Source organism: Leucopleurus acutus, assembly GCF_964270905.1.
Source record: "Leucopleurus acutus genome assembly, chromosome: 7".
Classification (NCBI taxonomy): domain Eukaryota; kingdom Metazoa; phylum Chordata; class Mammalia; order Artiodactyla; family Delphinidae; genus Leucopleurus; species Leucopleurus acutus.
In genome coordinates, this window is record NC_139150.1 from 70,122,477 (window position 1) to 70,149,292 (window position 26,816).

The 26,816-nt window shown below is 41.4% G+C and overlaps 1 protein-coding gene across 3 annotated transcripts; it reads right to left on the reverse strand.

Annotated features, from left to right (window-relative positions):
- Positions 1 to 26,593, reverse strand: KLHL9 (kelch like family member 9). Of its 3 annotated transcripts, XM_082843273.1 has the most exons (6): positions 24,124 to 26,593; positions 20,965 to 21,068; positions 14,173 to 14,218; positions 11,874 to 11,920; positions 10,404 to 10,493; positions 1 to 2,197 (listed from the first exon to the last, which is right to left on the reverse strand). In XM_082843273.1, exon 1 carries the CDS (start codon positions 26,077 to 26,079, stop codon positions 24,226 to 24,228), a length of 1,854 nt encoding a protein of 617 aa, XP_082699399.1. In that variant the 5' UTR covers positions 26,080 to 26,593; the 3' UTR covers positions 1 to 2,197; positions 10,404 to 10,493; positions 11,874 to 11,920; positions 14,173 to 14,218; positions 20,965 to 21,068; positions 24,124 to 24,225. The 3 variants fall into 3 exon arrangements, with proteins under 3 accessions (XP_082699399.1, XP_082699401.1, XP_082699400.1); XM_082843275.1 differs by lacking the exon at positions 14,173 to 14,218; XM_082843274.1 differs by lacking the exon at positions 1 to 2,197 and having other exon boundaries at positions 7,591 to 10,493.
- Between the last annotated feature and the right edge of the window lie 223 nt (positions 26,594 to 26,816).

The following is a 26,816-nucleotide window of genomic DNA, read 5'->3' on the forward strand; positions in this document are numbered from 1 at the left end:
ACAAGTGTCCGATGCTTCTGAGATGTCAGCTGAGGCTGCCTGACAGCGATCTCTGATCTCAGTAACATGTATTGATAGTTTATTATAAACTTTGGCTGAGCAGTTTTATTAGAACAGGGAGGTTGAAGCCAAATAATGGCAATTGGAGGAATGAGGTGCATGTGAAGAAATAGGGACATATAATCCAGAGAACGTTGAAGAAGTTTGAGTGTGAACAGAATGACAGAAGCAAAATAATACTAACAGGTGGTCATAGGGCTGAGGAGTAGTCATGTTTAGGATAAAATGAAAATGAAGCACATTTAACGTTGATCAAAACTAGCCAATAAAAAGAAATGTTGATAGAGGAGAGAGAGGATGTAACTGATAAAGCATAAACATCTTATTAAAGTCCCCTCTGCTTTTCTATCAAAGGAATCATTCTGAAGAACTAAGCCTTCTGGAATCGTCCCTCTGGTGTCACAGAGGTTTTGCACCTTGAGGCAGTGCGCCAGGCTGAGGCTTGGAATGGGTAAGAAGGACTTTATTTTACAAAGTGCTGTAAAGTCTAAATGTCAAATGGCGATGGGCCAAACTTCCATCTCTCTTCTCTGGCTGATTAGTTTCATCAAGGATGTTTATCGATGCTGAGGATGTAAAAAATGTGTTCTTAAAATCTATGTGCTTGCATGCCCCTGGATAGTAATCATGTACCCTCAGGGATACCAGTATCTAGGTTGGAACACACATATATACATATGTATATATTTTAGTATTTATTTATTTTGGCTGTGCTGGGTCTTAGTTGTGGCACGGGATCTTTGCTGCGACATGCAGGATCCTTTAGTTGCAGCATGTGGATGCTTAGTTGTGGCATGCATGCAGGATCTAGCTCCCCGACCAGCGATCAAACCCAGGCCCCCTGCATTGGGAGTGCAGAGTCTTACCCACTGGACCCCCAGGGAAGTCCCTGAACACTGATATATTACTGGATACCAGTATTCAGTGGCTTCACTGGTCTTTACTTACTCACCTGGAATCTCTTTCCTTTGGAGCACAAACAAATAGAATCAAATTTGTGGTTTTGGAAGAAATTGAGACCTTGTTTCCCCTCTAGAGGTCAGTCCAAAATAGTTTTTTTAAACAATTTTTATTCTTTTTTTTTTTTTTCATTTAGTTTGGCTGCGCAGGGTATTAGTTGTGGCATGTGGGATCTTCGTCGTGGCATGTGGGATCTTCGTCACGGCATGCGGGATCTTTTAGTTGCTGCATGCAGATTTCTTAGTTGCTGCATGGCATGCGGGATCTAGTTCCCTGACCAGGGATCGAACCCAGGCCCCCTGCATTGGGGATGTAGAGTCTTACCCACTGGACCACCAGGGAAGTCCCACTTATTCTTTATTTTTTTTTTTAATTTGAAGGCCATTGAACCAATGGTACCCTAAGCATGGACTGGTCTAAGTTTTTTCATCAACAATTCCTTTAATCGATAACCAGTCTTAATGAGGGCAGTGAAAATAACCACTTGCTGAACTTCGTGACCAGTGAAAGTCTGTGAAGTGCTGTATCTCAAGAGCCAAAATATTTTCCCTTAATCCCTGAGTTTTCCTGTCAAGTTGTTAATGAAGAAAAAGACCCCACTTGATTCGAAGGTCTAAGTTATATATTATTTATTTTCCTGTTATTTTTGAAAAGGTCAGAAGGAAGATATTTCTTTTAAATGTAATCTGCTCGGACTTCCCTGGTGGCGCAGTAGCTAAGAGTGATACTCAGAGTGATAGCACTTCTCGTATGAAGCCTCGGTCAGCAAGGCAGAAGCAGCATTACCTTTTAGGACCACGCCTCAGAAATCACAGTATCATTTTTACGTATTGTAGATGTCACAAACCCATTCAGATTCAAGGAGAGAGGAATTAGACAACATATCTCTTACTGGAGGATTTTCAACATTCTAGAAAAATATGTGAAATGAGGGAAATGTTGCTGCCATCTTTTAAAACTACAATCTGCTACAGTCCATAAAACGTCCCATCCTTTCACATGTAAAATACATTCATCACTTCTCAAAACCTTCCAAAGTCTCATCTTATTATGGCAAAAATCCAGGTCCAGAGTTTCACCATCTCCGTCAGATCAAGGTGTGGATGGAGTTCCTCAGGCACAGTTCCTCTAGCACTGCTCCTTGAGTGCCATTCTTCTCAATGTGAAGCCCTGTAATCTAAATAGAGAGGTTATTTGTTCCTTTACTCCCAACATGCAATGGTGAGGCAGGCATAAGATACTATAATAGTCCCGTTCAAAATGGGGTAAAGCAGAAAGCACATAGCAGTCACGGGCCTGTTGTAATTAGGCTCCCTATTAGGGCAGGTGGTGTCAATGTTCAGATTAGGGCTCAGTTCTAAGGCTCTGGGAGTTATTCTCCAAGGCTGATTTTTCTACTTTCTGGCTTCTTGGCGCTGCCTTTTAAGTTATCCTTCCTTTTCCACAAGAAGTGCTTATGTTTTACATCGTGTAGACTTTTCATGCTGCTTCCTTTCTGGAAGAGTTTGGGGATCTGAAGCCCTCTTTATTGTGTATGCTATTACTTTCAGTTTAAACTGATATAATTACTGTAACCATTTACTGGGTTTCCTGTATATCCGTTTATAATGAATGCCATTGGATAAGAGGCACACCCACAAATCTCTTCAGATATATACCCTTTTTCACCTTGGGCTACCCATGAGTCTCCAGTGAGACAGCAAGTTGGTGTTTTAGAGCCCTGTCACTTAATGGAGAGAATCTGTGAGGCATTCCCTAGGATCCTCAGAAGGCCCTTTGTTTGTTTGAAAGACTCTCTGAGACACCAGCTAGATCTTTCTGAAGTCTTAAAGGATTTTACACTCATACGCAATCTGATCTGATAAATAGGGCTTGTTTGTTTATTGTTGTAGCCCTCCACTCACAATACAAACAAACAATGTCCCCAGTACTATAGCTTTGAAACAAATGACTCCAAAATCTATCACCCGAAATAATCAATGTCTCATCTCACAGATTCTGTGAGCCAGGGATTCCCACAGGGCACGGAAGTAAGGGCTGGCCTCTGTTTCACCATCTCTAGGGTGTCAGGAGCACACTCCACTGGGTGGCTGGGATTGACCTGGCATGTGGTAGGGACTTTCACTTGCCTGTCTATGCGAATAAGTGTCAGCTGGGACCTCAGCTGGTTCTGAGTACAGAAGCACCTCACAGTGACTCTCCTTGTGGTCTGGTTTTTCTGTGAGCGTGGTAGACTCAGTGTAGCTGAACTTTTTAAAAGGCGCCTTGGGCTCAGAAGTGAGTGGCCCAGTAAGCAAGCTATTATGACCTAATCCATTGGTTCTCGGTGAGGGCAGTTTTGTCCCCGAGGGCATGTTTGGCAATGTCTGGAGACGTTTTCAATTGTTACAACTGGTGATGAGGGCTGACACTGGCATCTAATGGATAGAGGCCAGGGATGCTGCTAAATACCCTACAGTACCCACAGCACAGCAGCCACAGCAAAGAATTATCTGGCCTCAAATGTGTGCACCGCCAGGCTCGATAAACCCTAACCTACCTTTGGAAGTCATAGAATATTATTTCCAACAAATTTTTTTGTAAAGAATTGACACTCTGTATGGTTAGTCAATTCAAGATGGCTGTTCGCTTGCTCTTTGTGCATCCCGTGCTAGACCAGTCCCTGCTTCACTCACACCCCGCTCACACCAACATGCTTGCGCCCTGCCCCACCACGTGATTGTTCTAAAGCTTAGGCCAAAACAGCTCGACCTGCTAGTTCATAAAAGGGAAATATCTGTGGTGGTGATGGTCATTAACCTGAGGGGTTGTGAGAGACCTGCCCCAGCTGCTGGTGTCCTTGGTAACTGATGAGCGAACCTGAGGTCAGTTCTCCCTAGAAATGGTAGTCTCCTGTGTCCGGGAGGAGTGGCAAACATGGCTGCCGGCCGATTGCTTTTCACGGCTGGGTGTTCTTTGAGGACCTTTTAATACAGACATGTAAGACCCCTGTCCAGTAGGCCACTGATGTCTCTGCCACCGTCTCTGGGCTCTTTCTTCGGTCTGGAGATTGGGCAGCTATAAGGCTTGCAGGCCTGCAGGGTGCAGCTCAACAGTTGGCGAGCCAGCCAAGAAGCCCAGAGGCCGAGGATACTCCGGTGAGTGCTGAGATGTCGGGAAATAATGATGGATAACGGGGTAGGGTGGGGGGATGATCCCAAGGTGGCCGTCCACTGGCAAGTGGGACCTGTGGCAGCTGTCTACCATGAGGCATGTCTTTCTCGACCCTTATACTGATGATATCCTGTTAACCTCAGAGGCTCTTTGCAGTTTAAAAGTAGCAGCCCTGTGCTTGTGGCCGATCTGACTGCCCGGGACTGGCTGGTGAAGGCAAAACGCGAGGACCTGGGTTTCCTATCAGATGGTTTGGGGGTTATCTGTTTGGGTAAAGGAGCGTACCCCCAACCCCAAACCCCTAAACAGTTAAAAGCCACAGGCTTCAGGGATATTAACTGAGGACAGCCTTGTGAATTGGGTGTGGCCACTTCCCTGGCAGGGTGTAGTTTGGGCCTTTGGCGATGGCAAAATAGTAATACCCTGGTGCTCCTGGGCCCAGCTGTGGAAGGGGACAGAGCCATGATGCAGTGCGCTGGAACGACAGTTCTATGCAGTCTGCAGTGTCTTACAACAGGTGGAAGCCGTTACAGAAGGCTTCCATGATGCGTAGAGTAACGCAAAGGACCACTCTTCAGGACCTAGAACAGCTGTGGGAGAGAAACAGGACTCCCATTGTTACCGGGCCCTTTCCAGATTCTTGGGCAGCAGTACCACAGAAATGATACCACTTCCACAAGACTCTTAGGTAAGCAAAGATTTTTATTAAAAGAGACAGCTTGTGCACAAAGGAGAAGGCTGGGGTGGGGGGCGGAGGAAAAAAAGCAGCTTCCTGAGTGGAAGAAGCCAGTTGCTTTTATAACAAAGGGGAGGGTTTGTCTCATGATCCCTGATATTTTCCAGAGATCGTCACACTTCTTCGTTCAGCAGCAGGAGGCTGCATGGTGGCGCTCAGGTTAGGGAACGCTTCTGGGAGGGGAAAGGAGTGCGTGAGGAGCTTCTGCAAGAGAGCCCCGGAACAGGTAAGGTTGAAATCTGCAGTTGAGCTTCTTCCCTTGTGGCAACTAGGTATACTTGTTAATGTAACAGAGATCATCTTTTATTCCTGGGAGTATGTTGTCCCCCTCTCTGATCCCACCCCCAGGACTCAGGACCCCTTGGCCTTTGTTCTCTAGCTTGCAAGACCTGTTTTGCCCAAGACCGTTGTCTGGCCTTTTTTTCAAAATGGCTGTACTCTTTCTTGTCTTCCTTTCTCACCATAGACATCGATAGCGACCAAGGAATCCCACTTTCTTGGCCATGCAGTTCAGGAATGGCCTGGTAAAGGTAAGTGCTGGTATTTCCACCTGCCTTCCAACCCTGCTGATGCCTTGCAAATTGAAAGGCTCCATTATTTGGCGCCGGCTGTGGGGACTGAGGATGGACAGGCGGTATGGTACTGCAGGCCAGGACAGAAACCACAGGTAGGGGTGGTGTTATCTCAGAATGCTGTTAAGGCTTGTATTTTGCTTACTGGTCATGACCTCCCTGTATTGTATTGGTAGACTTCCTCGCTAGCCTGAGGGCAGGGAATCAGCTTGTGGACTGGGCCACCGTGGTGGCCAGGCTGCAAAATGAGTCTGATGGTTGGGTGTGCAGCGAGATGCCATGGGAAATCCACCTGGCTCATGCCGCCATGGGGGGGGCAACTGAAGACTTGCCTTCTTCCTGCCCTGTGTGCCAAGGGCCTAGCTTACTCTTGACACTTCTTAGCAGCTGTTGTGTGTATTGCATTTGTGGTATCTGGTTACGTTGCGCCGCTATGTACCTGACCCCGGGGGTGTCTCGGAAGAGGGGCGGACGGAGATTGTCAGGGTCGTGTAGGGTGCGTACGGGTGGGGTGTGTGGTCAGGACACTCAGGACCGCTGTTCTCCTGCTCTTCGTGCATCCCTCGCTAGACCAGCCCCCACTTCCCTCAAACCCCATGCCCAACAGCGTTCCCGCCCCGGGCCCGCCTAGTGATTGTTCTAATGCTTAGGCCAAAACGGCTCCACCTGCTAGCTCATAAAAGGGAAATATCAGTATCTGCTCTGATTTTGGTCGTTAACCTGAGGGGTTGTGATGGAAGGGCCCCTGCTACTGGTTTCCTTGGTAACTGATGAGCCAATCTGATGAAAATTGCCTGTATAATAGTAGCTTCCCTCAAATAGGTAAGATTGCTGCCACGTCTTGCTTGCTGTCCACGGGGTGTCGCTGCAGGTCCTTTTTCTTAAGATTCCCTGTCCAGTAAGACATTGATGTTTCCGCTGTCTGTGGGCTCTTTCTTAGGTCTTCAGGCTGGGCAGCCAGGGGGCTTGGAGGCCTTCGGGGTGCAGCCCAATACAAGCCTTTCCATATTTAAAGAGGAATGAAGTAGACCAACCTCAAGTTGGTGAGAATTGGCATAGTTTTCAAGGTACACATGGGGTGGGAGTCAGCATTGTTGCTGTCCTTGGAAGATAAAATCTGTCAGTGTCTCGCTCTATTTGTCTTGCTGTGTGGTTTTAAGTTGTGCGTTCTGCTCTTAGAGCGAAGACTATGAAATATGTTTTTATCTTCCAGGAAGTCTTCAGAATCAGTGCTTTTGATAATCTTATTTCAAGGGACTTGGGTACAAGATGTGTTCCCATTGCTGAGGTTTTTTTTATTTACTTTTTTTATGCTTTGATGCCAGTATTTCTTTTTTTTTTAACATCTTTATTGGAGTATAATTGCTTTATAATGTTGTGTTAGTTTCTGCTGTATAACAAAATGAATCAGCTACACATATACATATATCCCCATATCTCCTCCCTCTTGAGTCTCCCTCCCACCCTCCGTATCCCACCCCTCTAGGTGGTCACAACAATGCTGAGTTTTTAATGTACAATATGTCTACACTATAACTATGAGAGTATTATGGACAGACCTAAATCTCTGGACCTTTTTTCTTGTCACATTAGTTGAAGCAAACAGAGCTTTTCCCAAATCTTTCAGATATTTTTTGAACAGTTAAGAAAATTACTTATATGCATAAGGTAAAAGGGAGCATGTTCCACCCTCACCCTCCAAAAAAATCAGTAGCCTCCAAAGAAATTAACACCAAATTCTCTTCTCTCTGACTACTAAGAGCACAGTTGGAAGACTGTGCTAGTTCTCTCTGGATGCTCTCACGTGACTTCCTTTCCTGGAGTTGTAATGAAGCCCAGCTAGACACCCCAGGATCAGCTCTATAGTTAACCCAAGTCAGGTGTCCTAACTTGCAGCAAGTGAGAGTACTCACCATGAAGAACCATGATGAGGCTCAGTAGGAAGGAGGGGTAAGGGGATTTGTACATGGTTTGAACTTGGGTTACCTGATTCTAAGGAACTCAGGGAAGAGGGTATCAGTTCAGGATTGAAATGTCTGAGCTCATGTGAACTAGTGTTTTCTCTAAAGGTTCTAGGAACACAGTGGAGCTTGGGTAGTCCTTGCTGCCTTTTTTTAAAAAATTATTTTTTTTAATTTACTTTTGGCTGTGTTGGGTCTTCGTTTCTGTGTGAGGGCTTTCTCTAGTTGCGGCGAGCAGGGGCCACTCTTCATCGCGGTGCGCGGGCCTCTCACTGTCGCGGCCTCTCTTGTTGCGGAGCACAGGCTCCAGACGCGCAGGCTCAGTAGTTGTGGCTCACGGGCCTAGTTGCTCCGTGGCATGTGGGATCTTCCCAGACCAGGGTTCGAACCCGTGTCCCCTGCATTGGCATGCAGATTCTCAACCACTGCGCCACCAAGGAAGTCCCTTGCTGCTTTCTTACAGTCACTCTAAAGCTGAGAGGGTTGTGTTGTTGGCCACATTTCTTTAGAAATGTTAGGAAGATCACCTTGTGTTCCCCCATGCAAGGGAACTAAGGAGAATCCCATTCCTGTTTTTCTTTGGAAAATATAATGCCAGGATAAATGAGGAATGCAGCGTATGAAAACCCACTGTATGAAGCTTTGCATCTGGTTTGGGAATCAGGTTGCTGCTCTGTTGTATCAAAGTGACCACATGGCTCAGATCCTTTAAGATGATGATTAGAGATGTATGAGAAAATAGATAATAGTCTATGATGTGAGAGAACAGTGTTTCTCAGCATTATATTCTGGGTATTAATAAAAGCCGTTTTTATAGGTCACCTTGAGTAGAAGAGAACTGTTGAGACTGTGGTAGAGGTAAGGTCTGGGGTGTAAAGTCATTCCTATGGGATGGACAAAGGCTATTAAGAGTTAAATTGTAGTACTGTTGAGATTTTTCTTTTGACCATGCTCTTCTGAAAGCCAGCAGTGGGATGGTGACAGTAAAGGATACTAGAGAAAAATTAACCACTCTTTCTATGCAGGGATAGAGCATTGGAGTGGCAGGTTATACATTTTTCTTGTGCCTGATACCACCATCTTCAGTCATCTGCACATCTTTCCAAATAGAATGGTGTTGGTCCAGCAACATCACTGATGTAGTAACTAACCCAGGGAAGTGAGATTATGGATAGGAGAATAATCAGTTTTAATGATTTTTTAACAAAACATCCAGCTAGTGACTTGATTGTAGTTCGAGACTGGTTAGTAGCAGTAACGAGATGACCCCAGTTCTACCACTGTCCTGAACGAAGTCCCCTTGCGGCTCCTGCCTCTGCACACAACCAATGCTTTAGCAGACTTAGGTCATTCTCAAAGTTATAATCCTGATCGCTACCTAGATCTTGATAGGGCTTCTCTACTGTGCCCCAGTAGGTACTCCACATCAGCAGGTTGTCCACTGGGAGCTCTGACCAGCTGCAAGCACCCAGCAGGATATGTAAAAACCCATTTCTGGACACTGAGTTTGGGAGCTAACTAGAGGCATCTCCTTGAGCTTGGTCTACACACAGCAGTATTCCTCCCAAATGATAGCCAGGAACGTGTTGCACATGGCTGGTAAGTGCACTATGAGGTAAGTGGTGGGGGTGAATGAGAAATGCAGATATGGAAGATGGAGAAGTAAACTAAGTGGACAATGTAAGTGGAATCCATAACCCACTCCCCTTACAGAATGAAGTAGGAAAAGTTGAGGGCACAGGTTAGCTCATTAATGGAGAGTCAGCCTGGAAAGTTAGAAAACCCTCTTTCCCCATTCTCTGAGCTTAAGTGATGCCTTTGAGTGTGCCTGTATACATAGGATGCATAGAAGGTTTGTGAAATCTGTGTTATCTCGAGAAGGATGGAGGGATTAATAACCAAACACTCTGCCTAGTAGGAAGAAATGAGTTGTTTTTATGGATCACTAATTCCTGGCTGGAATGTGTTGGCTTCTAAGTGATAAAGTATCCTTCCGAACTAAGATAAAAGTTCAGTCAGTAGAAATTAGACTTGCTCTCCCTTCACAAATATAGACTCTGCTGATGGGCTCTTAGGTGAAACGACGCAAAGAATGATAAACCTCTACCTCTATAGTCACAGCCTTCTGGAAGATGGGCCAATAAAGAGCTAGAATACTGCATGAACTTAAAATTGGGAAAGGGCTGTATACACAATGAAGCATCTGAGCTCAGGTAACAGACCTTAACTGCCATCAGCAGCTTTATATTCATCTTGTTCTAATACTGTATTAAATAGAACAGAAGGAACAAGGAAGGTTATAGAAAGTGCATTTTGACAGGCTTCAGGAGGCACAATTAAGAGGTCACCTGTTTTCAATCATATCCATCCTGGGAGAAAGAATACTCAGTATGAGAATATTCTGCTCTGAGACAGTGTTTTGGAGATAGAGGAAATGGGTAGTTCCCTAGCCAAGAAACAGGCTTTCTTGGAACCCAGGGATGGTACTAAAAAGAATTTGGATCAGCTGGTCCAGAAGCCACTCTGTATCACACACGTGTGCTATGTATGTGTTGTTGTCTGGGGTGGATGAAAGCTTTGTGGGTAGAGCAGTGATCTGATCCTAGCATCTGCATGGGCAAACCAATATATAAAAGCTCTCAGAATATTATAAGTTAATCAAGTTTACTTATACCTGGATATTTGCACATTAAATTCTTTCTGCCACTGAAATGATTTACTCTGTTAGTGTGATACTTTGTAAGCTGAAGCTCTTTAGTTTACAATCCATTAAAAAACCCACATAGTAGTGGGTGTGAATGCTTAGAATCCAGATGAAATGGTGCAGATTTTTTATAAAACTCAAATTATATGAATTTATCAATAAGATAAAGGTCAAAGATATTTAAATCTGTGTTTTTGTGTTGTATCAAAGATACTCTCTTTGGCCAAGATGGTGGAGTAGAAAGACCCTGAGCTTACCTCCTCTCATGAGCACACCAAAATCACAAGTACTTGCAGAACAACCATCAATGAAAAAGACCAGAACCAACCAGAAGAGATCTTCTACAACTAAAGACATAAAAAAGGAACCACGATGAGAATGGGTAGGAGGGGCAGACTTAGATATAACCATGTCCCATACCCCCCGGGATGGGAGACCCACAAACTGGAGAAGAGTTGTATTGCAGAGGTTCTCTCCTAGGAGTAACTTCTGAGCCCCATGTTGGGCTCCCCAGCCAGGGGGTCCTGCACCAAGAAGTCGAGCCCCCAGAGCATTTGGCTTTGAAGGTCAGTGGGGCTTTATTTCCCCACCAGTTGAGGCTCAAAACATTGACTCCCCTTTTACAGGGCACAGAATCTCCCTGCAGTGGGACCCAGGGAAAAAGCAGTAAATTGACAGAAGCCTGGGCCAGACCTACCTGCTGGTCCTGGAGAGTCTGAGAGAGGTGGCAGCGGGGGGCCGGGGGGCTGCAGCTCACCCTGGGTACATGGGCACTGGCAGCAGCCATACTTGGGAGCTCTCTCGACCACGTGGACACTGGTGCGGGCAAGCACTGTTGTGGGATCCTCTCTCTAGCTCATCAGTGCCAAGACCTGACCCCACCCAACAGCCTGTAGATGCCAGTGCTGGGACACCTCAGCCCAAGCAACTTACTAGGTGGGAACACAGCAGACAGGCTGTATAAGGACCTCCTAAGCCCACAGAGGCCTCTAGACATGGCTCCACCCACCAGTGGGCAAGCACTGGTGCTCTAACCAGCCTTACCCATTAGGGAGGCAGACACCAGATTCAAAACCACAGTTCTGCAGCCAATGGACCCAGTCTACCCACAGCTAGCTACACCCTGCCCTGGGATAAGCTGGTCCCCAGCCTTGCCCACTAGCAGGCCAAAACAAGCTTGGGGACACCCTGGACCCTGTACCCAACTGTGTCAGGAACCACCTCCCCCAACCCCCACTAGTGATCTGACACCAGCTGTGTGATCCCTGGGCCCTGCAGCCAGACTCCAGGACCTGGCTCTGCCTGCCAGTAGTCCAGCACTAACCTTGGGACATGGGCAGGCAACAGCCCCAGAGTCTTCTGGACCTTGGCTCCACCTACCAGTGAGCCAGCACTAGCCCTGTGGCCCCCTGGGGTCTTGCAGTCAGCTTCCCAGTGACAAGGCCCCACTAACCAGCAGCTGGCAGCCTCTGCACCAGGCAGGGGCTAACGAAGCCTACCAGACCTCCCACATAGTCAGCCCACTACAACAGAAAGACCCACACAATCCTCATGGGGGAAATGCCTAGAGCATATAGCATGGGAAATGAGATGGGAGTGTGCTGCTGGGACGCATAAGACATCTCCTACAGAAGGCCCCTTCTCCAAGGTCAGGAAACAGACAAAATGAGGTTGCTGAGGAACATGTTCCAGACGAAGGAAGAAGGAAGTGGAGATACACAACTTACCTGAGGAGAAGAATTCAGGGTAATGATGGTACAGATGATTAAAGAACCTGGGAGAAGAATGGAGCGAGAAGTTAGAAGTTTTTAACAGAGTTAGAAAATATACAGAACCACCAAACAGATATGAAGAATACAATTACTGAAATGAAAAATATATATGAAGGAATCAACAGCAGACTAAATGATACAGAGAAATGAATCAGTGAGCTGGAAGACAGTCATGTAAATCACTGCCACTGGAAAGAAAGAATGAAAAGAAATGAGGACAGTTACAGATACCTCTGGGACTACAATAAGCACACTAATATTTGCATTATAGGGGTCCTAGAATGAGAAGAGAGAGGGGGAAAGGAGCTGAAAACACATTTGAAGACATAATACTTGAAAACTTACCTAACCTGGGAAAGGAAACAGTCACCCAAGTCCAGGAAGCACAGAGTCCCATAGAGGATTAACCCCAAGAGGAACACACCAAGACACATTGTAATTAAAATGAGAAAAATTAAAGAGAATATTAAAAGCAGCAAAAGAAAAGCAACAAACATACAAGGGAATCCCCATAAGACTATCAAGTGATTTTTCGGCAGAAACTCTGCAAGCCAGAAGGGAGTGGCACAATATATTTAAAATTATGAAAGGGAAAAACCTTTGCTGTGGTACTTGAGGAGGGTGTTTGCAGCCAAGAATATCTAGCAAGGCTCTAGAGGAAAAACCTTTGCTATGGTACTTGAGGAGGGTGTATCCAGCCAAGAATACTCTATCTAGCAAGGCTCTCCTTCAGATTTGGTGGCAAAATCAAAAGCTTCATGTACAGGCAAAAGCTAAAAGAGTACAGCACCACCAAACCAGCTTTACAAATGATAAAGGAACTTTTCTAGGCAAAAAAAAAAAGTGACAACTAGAAACAAAATTATGGAATGAAAAGCTCACCAGTAAAGGCAAACATACAGTAAAGGTAGGAAATCATCCAAGCACAAAGCTAGTAGGAAGCTTAAAAGACAAAAGTAATCAAATCGTCTATATCCACAATAAGCAGTTAGGGGATACACAAAACAATTATATGTAAAATATATCAAAATCCGTAATTGTGAGGGGAGGAAAGTACAATGCATTTGAAATTAAGAGACCAGCAACTTAATCGTGTGTGTGTGTGTGTGTGTGTGTGTGTGTGTGTGTGTGTGTGTGTGAGATATACAGATTGCTATATAAAAACCTCATGGGAACCAAAAACCAAAAATCTATAATGCACACATAAAGGAAAACCAAACAACATTAAAGATAGCCATCAAATCATGAGAACAAAAGAAAAGGGGAAAAAAGACCTACAAAAACAACCCCTAAACAATTAACAAAATGGCAATAAGAATATCATGTTGATAATTACCTTAAATGCAAATGGACTAAATGCTCCAATCAGAAGACACAGAGTGGCTGAAGGGACACAAGAATAAGGCAGGTGTGTGTGTGTGTGTGTGTGTACACACACACACACACACACACACACACACACACACACTGCCTACAGGAGACTACAGATTTAGAGACACAGAGTGAAGGTGAGAGGATGGATAAAGGTATTCCACACAAATGGAAGTCAAAAGAAAGCCATAGTAGCAATACTTATCAGACAAAATAGACTTTAAAACAAAGACTGTCACAAGGGACAGAGAAGGACACTACATAATGATCAAAGGGATCAATCCAAGAATAAATTATAATTGTAACTGTATATGCATCCAACATAGGAGCACCTATATACATGTATGACACACATTAACAGACATAAAAGAAGTTGATGGTAACACAATAATAGTAGGGGACTTTAAAACCCCATTTACATCAATGGACAGATCATCCAGACAGAAAATCAATAAGGAAACACTGGTCTTAAGTGACATATTAGAGCAGATGGGCTTAATTGATATATAGAGAGAGGATTCCATTCGAAAGTAGCAGAATACACATTCTTTTCAAGTGCACGTGGACCATTCTCCAGTATAGATCACATGCTAGGGCACAAAACAAACCTCAGTAAATTTAAAACAAATCATATCAAGCATCTTTTCTGACCACAACACTATGAGACTACAGGTCAACTACAAAGTTGTGTTTTGTGCAAAAAAACACAAACACGTGGAGGCTGAACAATACGCTGCTAAACAACCAATGGATCACTGCAGAAATCAAAGAGGAAATCAAAAAATACTTAAAGGCAACTGAAAATGAAAACAATGCAATCCAAAATCTACAAGATGTAGCAAAAGCAGTTCTAAGAGGAAAGTTTATAGTGATACAAACTTACCTCAGGAAACTAGGAAAGTCTCAATCTTTCTTTACACCTAAAGGAACTAGAGAAAAAACAAACAAAACCCAAAGTTAGTAGAAGAAAAGAAAGATCAGAGCAGAAATACAGACTAAAAAACAAAGATCAATGAAACTGAGTTGGTTCTTTGAAAAGATAAATAAAATTGAAAAACTTTAGCTAGGCTCATCAAGAAAAAAGGTGAGAGGGCCCAAATCAATAAACTCAGAAATGAAAAAGGGGACGTTACAACCCAGATCACAGAAATACAAAGGATCCTAAAAGACTACTACAAAACTATATGCCAGTAAAATGGACAAATCTTAGAAAGGTACCATCTCCCAAGACCAAATCAGGAAGAAATAGAAAATGTGAACAGACCAATTACCAATAGTGAAACTGAATCAATAATTTAAAAAACCCCCAACAAAGTCCAGGACCAGATGGCTTCACAGGTGAACTATACCAAACATTTAAAGAAGGGTTAACACCTGTCCTCAAATTAGTCCCAAAAATTGCAGAGGAAGGAACACTTCCATACTCATTTTATGAGGCCAGCATCACCCTGAAACCAAAACCAAAGATACCACACACACACACACACAATTACAGGCCAGTATCACTGATGAAGATAGTTGCAAAAATACTCAAAAAAATATTAGCAAACTGAATCCAACAATACAGTAAAAGGATCATATATCATGGTCAAGTAGGATTTATCCCAGGGATGCAAGGACTTTTCAATATCCACAAATCAATCAATGTGATACATGATACAGCACATTAAAACTGAAGAATAAAAACCATATGATCATCTCAGTAGATGCAGAAAAAGCTTCTGACAAAATTCAACATCCATTTATGATAAAACTCTAGAAAGTGGACATAAAGGGAACATAAGGTAATAGAGGCTATATATGACAAGCCCACAGCTAACATATTCAGTGAGAAGTTGAACGCATTTCCTCTAAGATCAGGAACAAGACAAGGATGCCCACTCTTGCCACTTTTATTCAACATAGTCTTGGAAGTCCTAGAAAAGTCCAGAAAGGAAAAAGAAATAAAAGGAATCTGAATTGGAAAAGAAGAAAAACTGTCATTGTTGGCAGATGACATGATACTATCCACAGAAAATCCTAAAGATGCCATCAGAAAACTACTAGAGCTAGTCAGTGAATTCGGTAAAGTTGCAGGATACAAAATTAATATACAGAAATCTCTTACATTTCTGTATACTAACAACGAACTATCAGAACAATAAATTAAGTAAACAATCCCATTCACCATCATACCAAAACAAATAAAATACCTAGGAATAAACCTAGCTAAGGAGGTAAAAGACCTGTACTCAGAAACTGTAAGACACTTATGAAAGAAACTGAAGACATCACAGATGGAAAGAAATACCGTGTTCTTGGACTGGAAGAATTAATATAGTTAGAATGACCAAACTACCAAAGGCAATCTACAATTCAAAGCAATCTCTATCAAAATACCAAGAGCATTTTTCACCAACCTAGAACAAATAATTTTAAAATTTGTATGGAAACACAAAAGACCCCAAATAGCCAAAACAATCTTGAGAAAGAAGAATAGAGCTAGAAGAATAATGTTCTCTGACTTCAGGGTATATTACAAAGCTACAATAATCAAGGCAGTATGTACTGGCACAAAAACAGACACATAGATCAATGGAAAAATATAGAGCCCAGAAATAAACTGATGTATTTATGGTCAGTTAATCTATGACAAAGGAGGCAAGAATATACAATAGAGAAAAGGCAGTCTCTTCAATAAGTGGTGCTGGGAAAACTGGACAGCTACATGTAAAAGAATGAAATTAGAACATCCTCTAACACCATATACAAAAATAAACTCAAAGTGGATTAAAGAGCTAAATGTAAGGGGCTTCCCTGGTGGCACAGTGGTTGAGAGTCTGCCTGCTGATGCAGGGGACGCGGGTTCGTGCCCCGGTCCGGGAAGATCCCACATGCCGCGGAGCGGTTGGGCCTGTGAGCCATGGCCGCTGAGCCTGTGCGTCCGGAGCCTGTGATCCGCAACAGGAGAGGCCACAACAGTGAGAGGCCCGTGTACTGCAAAAAAAAAAAAAAAAAAGACCTAAATGTAAGATTGGATACCACAGAACTCCTAGAGGAAAACATAGGCAGAACACCCTTTGACATAAATTGTAGCAATCTTTTTTTTGATCTGTCTCCTAAAACAAAGTAAATAAAAGCGAAAATAAACAAATGTGACCTAATTGAGAAGATTTTGCACAGCAAAGGAAACCACCAACAAAATGAAAAGATAATTTATTGATTGGGAGAAGATATTTGCAAATGATATGACCTATAAGGAGTTAATATCTAACATATATAAACAGCTCATACAACTTAACATCAAAAAAATTAACAGCCTGATTAAAAAATGGGAAGAACTGAACAGATATTTTCCCAAAGATTTCCCAAAAATGCAGATGGCTAAGAGGCACAGGAAAAGATGTTCAACATTGCTAATCATCAGGGAAATGCAAATCAAAGCCACAATGAAATGTCACCTCACCCCTGTCAGAATGACTATCATCAAAAAGAACACAAATAACAAATGTTGGTGAGGCTGTGGAGAAAATGGAACCCTTGTACACTATTGGTGGTAATGTAGATTGGTGCAGCCACTGTGGAGAACAGTACGGAGGTTTCTCAAAAAACTACAAATAGAACTACCATATGACCCAGCAACACATATTGGAAAAAACAAAAACACCAATTCAAAAAGATACGTGTGGGACTTCACTGGTGGTCCAGTAGTTAAGAATCCACCTTCCAATGCAGGGGACATGGGTTTGATCCCTGGTCAGGGAATTAAGATCCCACATGCCACAGGGCAACTAAGCCTGCATGCCGCAACTACTGAGCCCATGCACTCTAGAGCCCACACGCCACAACTACTGAGCCTGCATGCTCTGGAGCCTGCGCGCCACAATGAAGAGCCTGTGCGCTGCAATGAAAGATTCCATGCGCTGCAATGAAAGATCCCACAGGCCACAACAAAGATCCCACATGCCGCAACGAAAATCCCACATGCTGCAACTAAGATGCAACCAAATAATTTAAAAAGATACATGCACCCCAATGTTCATAGCAGCATTATTTACAATTGCCAATATACAGAAGTAAATGGATAAAGACGTGGTATCTATATACAATGGAATACCTCTCAGCCAAAAAAAAGAATGAAATTTTGCCATTGGTAGCAACATGGATGGACTTGGACGGTATTACACTAAATGAAATAAGTCAGACAAAGACAAATACTGTATTACTTACGTGTGGAATCTAAAAACCACAACAAACTAGAGAATATAACACAAGCAGACTCACATATATAGAAAACAAACTAATGGTTACCAGTGGGGAGAGGGAAGGGGGAAGGGGCAATACAAGGGATAGGAGATTAAGAGGTACAAACTATTACGTATAAAGTAAGCTACAAGGATATATTGTACAACACAGGGAATATAGCCAATATTTTATAATAACTAAATTGAGTACAACATTTAAAACTATAAATCACTATACTGTACACCTTATATAATATTACACATCAACTATATTTCAATTTAAAAAATTTCTTTAATGGAACCACAGGAAAAATTTTTTTTCTCTGAATATCTGACCCTCTCTATACACTAAGAGTTACCATAGGGATTTTGTATTCATTTATTTGAGTATCACCTGAAGACTGAACTTTCACATACACAATAAAAACTTCTGCTGGTTTTTGTCATTACTGTTTTTTTAAAAAGCCTACATTTTTTTGTAATCCATCTAACTAAGGATTTTGACTTTCAACCAGTAGGTGGCAGAATAACATCAACCCCTAGAAAGTAGTTGTTCAGAGACTGTTACCAAGAAAATAGAGGAACTATCTATTAGTGCATTTGGTTAAGGACCACAACTTAAGCAGTTCTGTAGTGTATGCAATCATCTTTAGTGAATATCTAAGTCTTTTTTCAACCATCATTCTGCCATTCAAATATATGCTTAAAAATGGATACTAGCAACACAGATTAGGTATCAAAATCGGGGGAGAAATTCCAAAACATTCATTTTTAAAAGTATGGAAATTTCCCTGGTGGTGCAGTGTTTAAGAATCTGCCTGCCAATGCAGGGGACACGGGTTTGATCCCCGGTCCGGTAAGATCCCACATGCCACAGAGCAACTAAGCCCGTGCACCACAACTACCAAGCCTGCACTCTAGAGCCCACGCGCTGCAACTACTGAGTCCACAATGAAGAGCAGCCCCTGCTCGCCGCAACTAGAGAAAGCCCATGCACAGCAACAAAGACACAACACAGCCAAAAATTATTAACACATGTATGTGGAATCTAGAAAAATGGTACAGATGAGTTGGTTTGCAAGGCAGAAATAGAGACAGATACAGAGAACAAACATGGACACCAAGAGGGGAAAGTGGGGGGTGGGGTGGGAGGGGATGAATTGGGAGATGGGGCTTGACATATATACACTAATATGTATAAAATAGATAACTAATAAGAACCTGCTATATACATAGCACAGGGAACTCCACTGTACGGTGGAAACTAACACAACATTGTAAAGCAACTATACCCCAATAAAAAAAATTGTTTTTAATTTAAAAAAAATAAAGAATACCTCTCTTTAACAAAGGAATATAAAATTCTAATTCTAGAATTATCCCTATTAAAATTACCTACAAGGCACAATGCCTCGTGTTACAACTATAATCTGCTGGAAGTATTAACCAATGCTTTAAATTATGATACAAATAATATGAAACAAGGTTTTTATACTATGCAGATAACATGACTCTCTAAGGTTAAAAAAGAGAATCCCCCAAAATCCCCTCAAAATGTTAAGAATCAATGAGAGTAATAACAAAAACATGGTAAAATCATGTATTTCCTACTACTGCAATAGTTTGAAATATAATGTGAAAACAAAACCCCATTCAAAACAGCAATCTACATGCCAAGGACAACTTGAATAAAATATCATTATAACTGAAGAAAAAGACCCTAGTTTGCCCATATTATAAATAAGACCTTTATTACATGATGTTTACAAAGCATAAAAATTCAGTGAGAAAGTAAAGATTATTCAAAAAGTTGTGATGGAACAAGTGGATAATAACTTGGAAACAGAAAACTAGTAAAAAGCTGTATCCATAACAATAACATAAAATACCAGGGTAATTACACCTTCACATGATGGGGGGAAGTTGTGCAAGACAGCATTAAAAAAATGACAAAGGAAAAACTAATTTCACTACATTACAAAAAATACCTTGGGGGCTTCCCTGGTGGTGCAGTGGTTGGGAGTCCGCCTGCCGATGCAGGGGACACGGGTTCGTGCCCCGGTCTGGGAAGATCCCACATGCCGCAGAGTGGCTAGGCCCATGAGCCATGGCCGCTGAGCCTGTGCTCCACAACGGGAGAGGCTACAGCAGTGAGAGGCCCACGTACCGCAAAAAAAAAAAAAAAAAATACCTTGTATGTTAAGACATGCACTCAAAGAAAGATGGGAAAATACTTGCTGTAGAGATAGATTAATAGTCTTAATATAAAAGGAATTTTCATAAATTTATTTTAAAAATTCATCTTCATTTCAACCAGAAAAAAGAAAAGCTATCTGAACAAGAGACAAGCAGTAAATGCTACCTTAGCACGTTAAGAATAAGCACTGACAAAGCAATAGAGGACAAGGAATGTGACATCAGTACTATGTAAAAAAAATTATCACCAAAAGGTCAAAATGCAATAAAAGACAGACATATTTGACTATTAAACTGAATGTGTCAAGGTGGTCAAAAGGTACAAATAAGTCCTGGGGATATAATGTTCAGCATGGTGACTATCAATAATACTGTATTGTATATTTGAAAGTTGCTAAGAGTAGATCTTAAACGTTCTCATCACAAGAAAAAAATTGTATTAACTATGTGTGGTAATGGAAGTTAATTAGACTTATCATTTCATAATATATACATAGATAGAATCATTATGTTGTATGCCTGAAACAAATATCATTATATCTGAATTTTTAAAAATTGAATAGCCCAGCCCCCACAAAAATGACATAAATTGAGGAAAAAAGTCTTTGTAGCTAATAGGATACTTAAAATAATAGACAGGAACAAATGATTCACATATGAAAAAATGCACATGCTCAATAAGCAAAAAATTCAGTGTTTCCAATAATTAAAGAAATATAAATCCAAACAGTAAGATAACTGGAACTGCCAAGATTGCCTTTGAAATAGTCACTAAACACATTCTGGTGGAAACGCATAGTCACACAATCCTGGAAATATTTTTCAAAAGCCTAAAAAAGCCTACACTATTTGACTCAGATTTTACTTAGAACTTATCACAGGGTAATAAGAGATAAAATTTTTTGAAAGAATATTAAATTTGCTTAATTTATGATAAAAAATTGGGGGTAGATATTTAAATATATAACCATAGGGAAATGGAAAAAAAATATGAAGGCACATTCATGGGTGAAATACTGTATAGACATTTAACACTTTCAAATAAAAGAACTTGTGAAAATCATTAAGACAAAACTAAAGTAAAAAATTATGCAATACAATGACTAACAAATATCTTACTAAATGCTTCTCTGTGTATGTTTTATGCTAATCACTTTATAATATTATCTCCTTCCAATTCTGATATAGATAACAATTATTAATGCCCACCACCAATCCCATAGACAAATGAGAAAATGAAGCTTAGGTTAACTTACCCTAAGGTCTTTCAATCGTTGAGCTGCGGATAGAACGTTGGTTTTACTTCTGATAGTATGCTTCTGTAGTTTTGAATGAAATTTTCTGTAGGAGTATATTTTGTCTTTATAATCAGAACAAGATAATTTTAATTACAAACCAGAAAAATTTGAACATGATTAAATATGTTTGCTTTGCAGGTAATCTACAGAAATACTACTCTTGGCAAGTGGGAAAAAAATTAAATATGGATTTTTATCTGGTTTTAAAATGGAATGTTTTTCTTAATGCACATGCATTTGATAATTAGGAAAAAAGCACCTTACATATTATTTTCTAATACATACAGATTTTAGAAAACTTGGAGAAAGCCATAATGAAAGTAGTGTGTGCCTTTGGAAATTGAACTTACTTCCTTTTATCATCCAGATTTTAGCTTAAGTTCTGACATATTTGCAAAGTATTTGACAAATGTCTGTACATATATAAATTCACAATATGCCTAGTATTAACATGTTACTTTTGACATGTGGAATCACTGATAATTTACACCCTCTGTTCACTTTCATTTTCCTGTACTTACTGTAATAGGAATTATTTTTATAATCAGGAAACTTAACAAAAGCTTATTTTTGAAACTATCAGAAAAACTAAAACAAGAAATAAAATGTTAACAGAATGCTTTACATGCTTGCAGCTTTTATCCTCTTTTAAATATTTTTCTAAATGTTCTGTAAAAAAAAACTATCAGCTTGTAAAATAAAGATATCTTTCCAATCATTTTAGTCACCTCAAATTTCTTTATCTGTAAGGAAGGAATTCCAGATTTAATTAGATTTAATTAGCATAACACCAGTCAGCTGTTTTATGATTATCAAGAGTCCCGTCAATTGCAGAAAGTTATACAGTAAAAGAATGAGAGGTGGGATGTGTGAGGCTGGAGGCAGGGGGTAAAGGTGGAGCAGTTAACTTACCTGGCTGAACAATATTTAGTTAATTACAAAGCAACACAGTCAAATGTAATAGAAGGCAGAAACCTTTTCTCAACAAGGGAAAGAGAAAAGCTTATGCAGAGCAGACATGGGGCAATACCATCTCAGCACGTCAGAATTAGCACCAAAAAAGTAATACATCAAAATGATGTAAAAAATAAAGGAACCATAGCAAAATTATACCCAAAAGGTCAAAATGCAAAAAGATGGACAAATTTGATCTCAAAAATTAACTAAACGGCCCTGCCTCTGTAAACCTCTAACAGATTGAGAAAAAAAGTCAATGCAAGCAAATGCCAGTTAAATTATATTTATTATATAAAGAGATCCTATAACTGGATATGAAAAAGGAAGCAACTCCAATAGGTATTACAAGGGCAAAGGATATTAACATTCGATTAAAGAGGAACACAGCTACTCAAAAAACACAAATATTTAACTTCATTAATAATTAAGGAAATAATTGGGATGCTATTTCTTGCTTATTCAATGTACAAAGTTATTAGCAATTTCTACTTTTTCTATTTCCTAAATGTTCTCAAATGTGCTATTTTTAGTAATAAAAAATTGAATCATTTAAAAAAAATAGGAAGTATGAAATTTTCTGCCAATGCAGAAATCATAAAAGCATTAAAATGAATCAATACCTGTATGGGCAGTGAGGTTCAGATCCCTTGAAGCCAATTCCTTTTGTCTTGGTTCCTGAGTTTTATTATGAGGTTGTCAATAAAGAGAAGGTTGTTCCTGATTTACACTATGACAATCTCCCAAGTATAGGGATATAAATATAAACATATGTATGTAAATGTATACATGTAAATTTTTTCTTCAGGTAGACAATTATTCCAGGGAAGTAACTCTTCAGATTCTTCAGAATCACTCACTTCGGAGGACTCTTATTCCATTTGCGGATAAGGTCCCATTAAGATCTCCCCATGTGGTTCTGAACCAGTAGGGATGCCCTTGGTATTGAAGAGGCTGAAGATCTACTTTAGTACTGCATGCAAGACAGCAGTGTCCTAGGCTTTCTACAGCTGGCTTCTTAGGGAATCTGAAGTTGGTCCTGTCCTTTAGACATAGCCAAAAAGACATTTTTCTGACCTGATGCCAAACAGTACATCTTCTGCTTGCTCAGATTACAGCCTTGAGGCAGATCACACAAAGCTCAGGATGCACATGGGCTGGAGCAGCACCAGGGCAACCACCTCAAATCAAACAGTCCTGTTAGAATGACTAAGTTGGGAGACTGAACTTTAAAACCTATAGCTTTGATCAGTATGTTTTTCTTTGTCTTGTTCATAAATTTTACTGAACAAAAAGGTGGAATGTAGCAGAGCCTAAAGTTACTGAGAAGAAGCAATTCTCTGAGACTTGAACTTTGCTAAATAACCTGTATAAAGGCAACTCTACAGAAAACAATATACAAGCAGAAAAAGTGACAAGTTTCATCTGTAGTAACAATTCAGTCAAATGACAAATTTGGTTGTCAATTTAATGTTGTAGTTCTTATCTACATCAATTCAGTAAGACAACACAGACATTTATTCTCTAGTACTGAATTCCCGTTTGAATAGAAATAGCTGCTAGGCAGAAAAGAACTTAAATTTAAAAACAATTTCACTATAGCTAAAGTGCCAATTGATTTAAAAATTATGTGTATGCATGCATATACATTGTGTGTGTGTGTGTGTGTGTGTGTATTTTCTCTCTCCCTCTCCCCAGAAAGATATGAAATCCTGACTTAGGTTTGTACTATTTTTTGAGTTAATATTTTTGAATTTATTATTTCTCTGGTCTGCCTAAGAATCGTCACATATTCTGAATGTACCCACACAATCTGGTGAGTTGGCAGCTATGTCAAAAACTCTATGAAAAAAGGGAGGCAGCTAATAAGGCTTGGAGACCTTATTTGTTTATTATTTTAGGTTAGAGCAGGCAGCCTCCCTTTGATGTTTTGTAGTCAAAGATGAAAACTTTCAACTTTGAAGCATAATGAATATAATTATACATTTACTACAATCACCTACACTTTGACTTACACACCACCACAAAAAGACATCTAACAAACATTTTTCTACTTATCTTTTTACATTTGTTAAAATGGCTATGTTGAATACATTTTCAGAATGCATTTGTTAACCATTTGATAAACATACTAAGCCAAGCAATACAAATAACATCAATTACCTTTTTATCTAATAACTGTACCAATCAATGTAAGAAGATACAACTGAAAGGGAAGTATGGGATCATCCATGATGCACTGCAAAGGTATTTTACACCTTGGTCCTAAGAATGATCTGAAGGTGCTGAAAGAGGTGATTCTCTGGAAGGTGATCCAGGGTTTTCTTCAGGTGGAAAAACTGTGAGAGTACAAGCTCGAATGCCACCAAGTGACTCTGGAAGGTCAAAAACTTTATGCCACTCATCCTTTTCTGGGTCATATTTCTGGACAATTTCTACCATACAACGATTATTCCAAGAATATCCACCTACGACATAGATTTTATTTTCAAAGACGGCAACTCCGACATCACTCTGACCTCTTAACATGGCAGCAATTGGTGTCCACTGGTCAAGGGTCGGTGAATAGTATTCACAGCTTAGAACATCATCATAATCACTTGTTCCTCTGAAGTGATTGCCACCAATGACATAGAGCTTGTCTCCAACTGTACACATGCAATGCAGACCTCTGACTGTAGTCATTGGAGCCTTCTGTGTCCATTTGTCTGTATCAGGGTCAAAACACATGAGCTCGTTTTGGAAAGTATCATGAGTAATTCCTCCTGAAATATACATTAAGCCTCCATACACTGTTCCAGCATGGCCATAGTGGGGTTCACTCATTTTTGCAACATAGCTCCACTCATTCATTCTTGGATTGTAACATTCTACTGTGGCCAGCTCACCAGCTGCACTTCGCCCACCAACGGCATACAAATGTCCTTTGAGAGCACTCAAGTGGAAAAATGTGCGCTTTTCATTTAACGAAGCAACCTGCATCCACTTATTATACCGAGGGTCAAATCTGAAAACTGTATCAACGGCAGTTTTTCCTTTTGTATCATAATTACTTTGACCACCAACTACATAAAGAAAGTTTCCAATGACAGCAATGCCATGCTGGTAACGAGGAGCATCCATTGGGGCTAAAGATCTCCACTCTTGCGCCCTTTCATCATACATCCGTAATTCTTTACTGACAACCAGCTGCTGCCTCAAAACTCCTCCTAATGTAACCAAGTGGGTTGAGTCAGATCTAATGGCAGTTCTATCTGACTGCATCACTGGCTGCATATATGGCATCATTTGGTAATTGCTAGCTTCCAAAAGCAAATTCACACAGGTATTGTCTGTTCTCATGAAATCTACTGTCTGCACATAATTGATGAGATCCTGTGGTGTCATCAGTGGAAATCGAATATTCTTCATTAATTTTGCAGCATAATCCATCCGAGGGTCTTCCAACCTTAGCCAGCGACAGGCAGCCTTGAAAAGCTCAAGTTCAGTACAGTGCTTAAGACTATTGCTAGAAAGCACAAAGGCAAGCCGTTCAAAAGGGAGTTTTAGAAACTCCCCAGTACTCAATAATGCAGGAAAATTCTTCAGGATGAAATTATTGACATATTTATCTACCTCTATAAGATTGTAGGTGTTAGCAATTCGTCCAACTTCAACACAGTTATCTAAAGAGACTCCTGAAATAAGAAACACTTTACAGAAGTCCAAAACAGGTAAAATTTGTAAAAAGCTGGCTGCTTCAAGTGTGTCCTGAAGATTGTCCATATTAAGAGAAAGTTTTGCAGTATAAATAAAATCAATTATTTTTTTCAGACCAACTTTGTTCACCCCATGAAGCTTAATGCACATTAAATCTTGTTCTTTCATTCCACCTGTGAACATAGCCTTGAAATAATCACTAGCAGACGCCATCATAGCTCTATGAACAGGGAAGATTTCATCTCCATCACCTGGTACCAGGGTCACGTCACAAAGCAATCCTTCTATTCTAAGCTGATCAAAGCCTTGCAAAACCACCGAACTGTGAGTATTGCTGGTAAAAAAACGTGTGGTTCCTGCCTTGCAAGGCTGTAAATGGGCGGAGACGCCCATTTCACCGTTACCAAGAGACACTTTCATGTGAAAGCCTTCCTCTTGCACAAAGATGTATGCCGGCCAAAGAGGTTATGACCTGAAAGCTTTAAAGGAAACGAGGATGTCCCAAGAGCAAGAGAGCTTGCTTTCCTTATCAAGGGCAAACAGTCACTGTGGCACACCTCAGAACACACCAGTCACTCTCTGAAAATTGTTCTATAGCAGGACCACAGAGGGCTGTGGACCTCAAATCTGATTATTATGTAGATAATTCATCACCTGAAGGCAGTTTAGTGACCCGGTTCACCGCGTCCGGCCTGCGTTGCCGCTCCTCCCGCAGTTCCGCTCCCGGCCAAGGGGGAGGTGCCGCCACGTCCTGCGGCCCCGGGGTTCGCTCGGCGGCGAAGCCGGGCACCTCAGCGAGCGGCCCGCCGCGCCCTCCGCTGTCCTTAGAGCGTCGCCGCGGCTACGGGCCCGTCGTGGAGCAAGGGCCTGGAACACTGGGCTGCAACACGGGCCGAGGCCCCGACGCCGAACCGGTCCTTCCGGAAAGGCCTGCTCCCAGGATCCCCCGGGCTAGGAGCGGCCGTGGCAGCTACTGCGGCTGCGCGGCCGCCTGACCTCGCCAGTGGGCGGTCGTGTGGGGGATGAGAGGAAGTGGGCGGGGGACTGGAAGGGCGGGGTTTGGGCAAGGCGGGGCTGTGCAGGATGGGCCCGCGGGGCCTCTTGGGGTACTTTGTATGTGGCATTAAATGGGCTGGAATGGGTGCATGTATATTATG